Source organism: Myotis davidii, unplaced genomic scaffold (genome assembly GCF_000327345.1).
Source record: "Myotis davidii unplaced genomic scaffold, ASM32734v1 scaffold341, whole genome shotgun sequence".
In the NCBI taxonomy this organism is placed as follows: Eukaryota; Metazoa; Chordata; class Mammalia; order Chiroptera; family Vespertilionidae; genus Myotis; species Myotis davidii.
The window spans coordinates 78,186-84,515 of record NW_006291021.1 but is presented as its reverse complement, the minus strand read 5'-3'; the positions used below and the strand labels follow the sequence as shown (position 1 = coordinate 84,515).

The 6,330-nt window shown below is 44.2% G+C and overlaps 1 protein-coding gene across 5 annotated transcripts; it reads right to left on the bottom strand.

Annotated features, from left to right (window-relative positions):
- Window positions 1–1,434: 1,434 nt before the first annotated feature.
- Window positions 1,435–6,108, bottom strand: CD70 (CD70 molecule). 5 transcript variants are annotated; one of them, XM_015564273.1, is made up of 4 exons: window positions 5,886–5,975; window positions 5,358–5,522; window positions 4,047–4,098; window positions 1,436–1,921 (listed from the first exon to the last, which is right to left on the bottom strand). In XM_015564273.1, the coding sequence occupies exons 2-4, from the start codon at window positions 5,397–5,399 to the stop codon at window positions 1,533–1,535; spliced, it is 483 nt and encodes a 160-aa protein (XP_015419759.1). In that variant the 5' UTR covers window positions 5,400–5,522; window positions 5,886–5,975; the 3' UTR covers window positions 1,436–1,532. The 5 variants fall into 5 exon arrangements, with proteins under 5 accessions (XP_015419758.1, XP_015419759.1, XP_006764312.1 ...); XM_015564275.1 differs by having other exon boundaries at window positions 1,437–1,921; window positions 4,065–4,098; XM_015564272.1 differs by lacking the exon at window positions 5,358–5,522 and having other exon boundaries at window positions 1,435–1,921; window positions 5,886–6,108.
- Between the last annotated feature and the right edge of the window lie 222 nt (window positions 6,109–6,330).

Genomic DNA, 6,330 nt, shown 5'->3' with positions numbered 1-6,330 from the left:
AGCCACACCAGATGGGCATATTGCTTTTAATTTTATTTTGCATAATCATTTAAAAATTTTACTTATTACCTTTGAGTCTCTGCAAACATGATACAAAAATAGAGTAGCCCTAGGCAGTTTGGCTCAGTAGATAGAGTGTTGGCCTGTGGACCAAAGGACCCAGGTTCGATTTCGGTCATGGGCACGCACGTACGTACGTACCTCAGTTGCAGGTTCCTCCCCAGTCCAGGCCCTGGTTGGAGCGCGTACCGGAGGCAACTAATCAATGTGTTTCTCTCGCTTCGCTGTTTCTGTGTTTCCCTCTCTCTTCCACTCTCTCTCTAAAAATAAATAAATAAACAAACAAACAAATAAATAAATAAGTAACTGGAAAAAGTAAAATTAAAAAATAGAGTGATGATAGCCCAGTGCTTCAAGATGACTTTCAATGCTTACACTTAGACAAAATACAAAGTTAAACTAGAAAATGCCCAAGAGCTCCTGTTTCTACCTTCTTTGTTGCTCAAATGTGGCCTCTATGGTTGCCAATCACCCCCTGCCCTCTCCTTGTGGGGCATGATTCTTGGGAAAGGTCCTTCCTGGCTCTGAGGGACACAGAAAGGAAGAAAAGCAGTTGATAAAAAAAAAATAAGTAAATAAATAACCAGACACTGATCAGGAATGTTTTCAAAGAAAGCTCTTGATATGAAGGGGGAAATGTGCAAATACCATCTATCTCAATTTGCAGAGCAGGAAGAAAGATATTCATTCATTCATAGTTTATTTTTTTTTAAAATATATTTTTATTGATTTTTCACAGAGAGGAAGGGAGAGAGACAGAGAGTCAGAAACATCGATGAGAGAGAAACATCGACCAGCCGCCTCCTGCACATCCCCGACTGGGGATATACCCGCAACCCAGGCACATGCCCCCGACCGGAATCGAACCCGGGACCTTTCAGTCCGCAGGCCGACGCTCCATCCACCGAGCCAAACCGGTTTCGGCCATTCATAGTTTATTTAAAACAAAACAAAACAAAACAAAACAAAAACCCAAGTGTCAATGAAAAGCTGCTGTTTTTGTGCTCCTGCAATGTGCTTTTTTTTTTTTTTTTAAAAAAAAACCGTTAGACCAAAAACCAATAGAATAAACACTGACATTGAGCAAGAAACCAAATATGATAGCATGTTTCCTGTGTTAGTTTCCGCCTATATTTAAGCCCAGATGACATCTTTAGAAAGAAAGCCGAACCATGTCTGGGCTTGCCCCTAGAACAGTGGTTCTCAACCTTGGCTGCACATTGGAATCAGGATTTTAAAAAGATTCCCAGGTGATTCTAATGTGCAGCCAAGGTTGAGAACCACTGCCCTAGAAGGATGGGGCACCACCTGTTTGTATAATGAAGAGGCCTTACAGTATAGAGTTAATGCTAAGGAAAGAAAGGACCATGCAATGAAGTATATATTTTATTATAAATCATATTTAATAGTGTGTTAAACAATGAACGGAAAAAACAATCTCTCCCAAAAATCTGAGTGAGGAGGTAGAGCATTCAGTGGTGCACCCACTGAACCCCCAAAAAAGTCTCATCAGAATTTTGGGATGGCAGCAGAGGAAGAGTAAGGTTGGTGCAGAGGGTGTCCCCGTGGGCCAGGTATGTCAAGCGCTGGGAGGAGACAGTGCAGCTGAGGTGGAAGTTGAGACGAAGCAGGCTAACGCTGCGCGCCACTGGGGAGCAGATGCCCACCGCCAGGACGGCCCTGCGGGACACAATGTTCTTCACCGAGGAGGAGCAGTTGGTTAGTGTCACCTGGATGTGCAGCCTATAGATGCCATCACGCTGGACACGCAGCTGCCCGTTGTCCAGCTGTGGTCCATGCAGGAAGGAGCGGCCCAGTGCTGGGCCCCCCTGCCAGTGCAGCCTGGGGTCCTGCCGCAGTCCTGGAGGCAGAGGGTTGGGGGTGGAAGGACGGCAGTTTAGGGAAACTGAGGGCTGTCAACTGAATGTCCAAAATTTTTATGTTGAAACCTAATCCTCAAGGTTATGATTTTAGGAGGTGGGGCCTTTGGGAGTGATTAGGTCATGAGGGTACAGCCTTCCTGAATGGGCCCTTATTGATGGATGAATAAATAGATTAAAACATCATATATATACACATATTTACACACACACACACACACACACGAACACGAATATTATGCCATAAAAGAGAAGGAAATCCTGTCATTTGAGACACCATGGATGGACTTTGAAGGCATTATGCTAAGTAAAATGAGCCAGACAAAGACAAGTATCATACGACCTCACTTATACATGGAATCTAAAAATAAACAAACAAACAAAAACCCAATGAACTCATAAATTGGTGGTTACCAGAGGTGGGGGTACAAAATGAGGGAAGGTAGTTAAAAGGTACAAACTTACAATTACAAAAACGTCCTGGGGTCCTAGCCGGTTTGGCTCACTAGATAGAGCATCGGCCTGGGGACTGAAGGGGCCCAGGTTCGATTCCAGTCAAGGGCATGTACCTTGGTTGTGGGCACATCCCCAGTGGGGGGTGTGCAGGAGGCAGCTGATCAATGCTTCTCTCCCATTGATGTTTCTAACTCCCTATCCCTCTCCCTTCCTCTCTGTAAAAAAAAAAATCAATAAAATATATATTAAAAAAATATCCTGGGAATCTTACTACAGCATGGCAACTATGTAGATATCCTATAATATAATAAAAGCCTAATATGCTAAGTGTCCAGTCGTCCGGTCCCTCCCTCGTTGGTCAATTTCCCGTGTCTCTCCCTGGACCTGATCATGCACCGGTGGAGTCCCTCAGCTTGGCCTGCACCCTCTTGCAATCCAGGACCCCTCAGGTGATGCCAGAGAGCCAGTTTCGGCCCGATCCCACAGACCAGGCTGAGGGACCCCACTGGTGCATGAATTTGTGCACCAGACCTCTAGTTTTTAATATAATAATACTGTATTGTCTATTTAAAAATTGCTAAGAGAGTAGATCTTAAAAGTTCTCATCACAAGAAAAACAATTGGTAACTATGTGAGGTGATGGATGTTAACTAGACTTATTATGGTGATCATATCACAATATATACAAATATTGCATCATTATGGTGCACACCCGGAACTAATATGTTACATGTCAATGATATCTGATTTAGATAAAGAGAGACCCCAGAGTCCACCAGGTGAGGGAGGACACAGCTAATAATATGTAAGTGTGTGGTGTGCTCTTATCATAGCCTCGACAGCAAATGGCCTGAACAAAAAGGAACAGGGGTTCCTGCACCACAAAATGAAATGAATACAGCCCTCAAAATGTCGGGGCTGGCAGGAGGAGGGCTACAGAGAGGGTGTGAGGAAATCTCCTAACAACTCCCTCGCTCATCTCCTGATCCCCTCACTTGATTTTTCTTTGAAACATCCTACATGTGCTTTCCTTGGCACGCTACATCCTTTTCCGGAGTAGAAGAAAAGGCAGGGCTTTTTTTTGTCTGTTCTCTTCCTTATGGTGGCACCCAGAACAGTGCCTGGCTCACAGCAGGTGCTCAGCTATCTGTGGAACGAAGGGAGGAATGCTAGCAATTGCTATTAGTGCGTTTTAGTTGTTTTGGGCTCTCTCACGGCAGAAGATAAAATGTGAAGGACAGAGGGAAAGTCTAGTTAACATCCATCACCTCACCCAGGATCACACTGCTCCGTCTCTCTCTCTTTCTCTTTCATTCTTTTGTTCTTGTTCTCGTTTTTTCTTCCTCTCCCTTTCTCCCTTTCTATTTATTATTTCTCTCTCCCCTATTTTCTTTCTTTCCCTTTCTCCTGGTGTGAGTCAATCTTCCTTCCTTCCTTCCTTCCTTCCTTCGTTCCTTCCTTCCTTCCTTCCTCCCTTCCTTCCTTCCTCCCTTCCTTCCTTTCTCTCTCTCTCTCATATCCTTCCTTCCTTCCTTCCTTTCTTTCTTTCTTTCTTTCTTTCTTTCTTTCTTTCTTTCTTTCTTTCTTTCTTTCTCTCTCTCTCTCTCACACACACACATGCACTCACACAGAGACACACTCACACTTTACCCTGTTTACACATTTCACCTGTGTGGTTCAGCTGGAACTCAGCTACGTCCCACTGGAAGAAAAGAGAAAACAGGGCAATTAGAGCCCCTCTTTGCACTGCCCACCCTGCTCTGCCCCCTTTATCTCAAGGGGCTGACTTGTGAATTTTATAAAAACACATACACATACACAACCTCGTGGAAAGGAAGTAGGTTAGAATTAACCTGGAGCATAAGAAATAAGCCATTAAGAACTTGACTTTCCATAGAAACAATAAGTAAAATGACTTGTTTTATGATTTATCCTCCATGTCCAGTTTGGTTAGCTTGTTATGCAATATAAGTGAACTATCAGGCTTTTACTCTTGTGCCCTTTTACCATTAAAATTAACACAAAAATTGCATTCTCTTTTGTTTCATATTTACTGGGATATTCAGTGTTTTAAAATTATGATAGAAAATTATTTTTTTCAGTTCCTTAGTCACTACACCTTGGTATGCAGTCTTTCTAGTAGTCGCCTTGATTCAGTGATCTGCAAAAGTCTTACAAATAAAATATTGAGGCTTTACAATTTATGATTAACTAAATTTTTCAGGATACAAAGGGTGATATATTATAAAGTAGAAATTGTCAGGTTTATGTAGCCTGATGATAGATGAATTAGCTAATTGTAAGACAGCAAGATGTCACATAATTAATATTAATATGCACATTATCAGGAACATATTGTATATTATATCAAGTGAGGGATATCAAACTTTCAGCTTTCTTTTAAATAGAGATTGAGCATATTTTCCTGCTGTGTGGTGCTCCATTTGATCAAGGGTGAAACATTGATACTTTTCTAAGAGACGCTTTCTCATTATCTTTGATTTCAGTAAAATGATGCTTAAATGTTAGACATCAATGTTTCTGCCCAGATAAATCAAAGATATAAAGTACAGTTACATGGTCAGATGCATCTTTCATTATCTAAACTTTATTATAGTTTCTGCATAACTGTAAAACTGACACGAATAGTTTTGGTTTGATTTTTAAGACTGAAGAGTACATCTTATTCTCAGTGTTCTAGGTAAATGAGTAAAATGTAGTTCTGATGGGGTCCAAAGTAGACGTTAGTTGGGTAAAGATACTCTGAATGAAAAAGTATTTTAAGCATAAAATGTTCTGCATTGTGAATATGTAAGTATAGTATAAAGATTTCTTTCATCCCATTTATCCCCCTCCTTTAAAATAAACCGTAGTTTACAATCGGTTAAAAAAAAAAAAAAAAAGAACAAGAACTTGACTTTCCTGGACATAACGCTGAGGTGGGGTGGAACGTGCACCTACATCTCTCCACTGCAGAGCCCCCTGCCCAGCCCCCGAGGCCATCCCTGTGGCGGGTATCCTGGGCTCTTAGGTGAACAGGTGGGGTTCCTCCTGTCCATGCCTGCCCCCCACCACAACCATCCCTTCCAGCTTTGTGAAGCCCCCAGCAGCCTCTGAGTCAGCCTGCTGGGGGAACACCGAAGCCAGTCATTCACTGTCTGCGACAGGTCCCATGTACCTTTCCCAGCTGCAGTCAACAACCGTGGGATCCCCACACGGGATTTACCTCCTGCAGGACCAGCGGGAGCCCTGTCGGCCTTACCTCCCTGCTCCAGGCTCTACCTCCTGCTGTCTCTTCCCAACCAGATTTCTTTTCCTGGCTGATTTGAGCCATCATTCTGGCTCTTTCTTTTTGTTGTTGTTGCCCCCCGGCCGCCTCTGATTCTTCACCGGGTTAGCCATCTACCCTCCACACCCCGCTAAGCCAAGCAGGGGGGCCACCCAGAGGTCCCAAAGGGGACTGGTGCGAATCTTTCATTCTCCATTTACCTCAGGTGGCTGGAGCAGCTGCTGCTGTGCCGGGAGCCGGCAGCATAGGACGCAGACGATTATCAGGCCGAGAAAAGACAGCGGTAAAACCACCCGCAGAACAGGCGCCATGAGCAGGTGGCGTAGCCGACGGGCACAACCTTCCTCCGCCATCTCCATGGTGGGTCCACCTGCGCAGGCGCCTCGCTCAGGGTGGAAATGAACTTCAAGGCGGGTAGCTCAGCGGCCCGAGCCTATTATGATTTGCCAAGGACTCACCACGCCCCACTGTGGGGAAGCCCCAGCCAAGGGGGAGGACTTGTGCTCTCCCAAGTGCAGGGAACTTCCCGTGGCCTCTAAAGGTCCCTCGGACCAGGGAATTGCCTGTTTTCCACATTCCCATGCTCACTCTCCATGCTCACCTTCCACTCATTCAACAACTCTCCACTGGAGTATCTACTATAGA

Excerpts from the sequence above, each read along its gene's own strand:
- CD70 (XM_015564272.1), bottom strand. The coding sequence starts at position 6,044 with ATGGAGATGGCGGAGGAAGGTTGTGCCCGTCGGCTACGCCACCTGCTC. Across the intron at positions 4,099-5,885 it reads AGCTGCTCCAGCCACCTGAG|TGGGACGTAGCTGAGTTCCA; the intron begins GTAAATGGAGAA and ends CTTTTCTTCCAG. Across the intron at positions 1,922-4,046 it reads AGGTGAAATGTGTAAACAGG|GACTGCGGCAGGACCCCAGG; the intron begins GTAAAGTGTGAG and ends CTCTGCCTCCAG.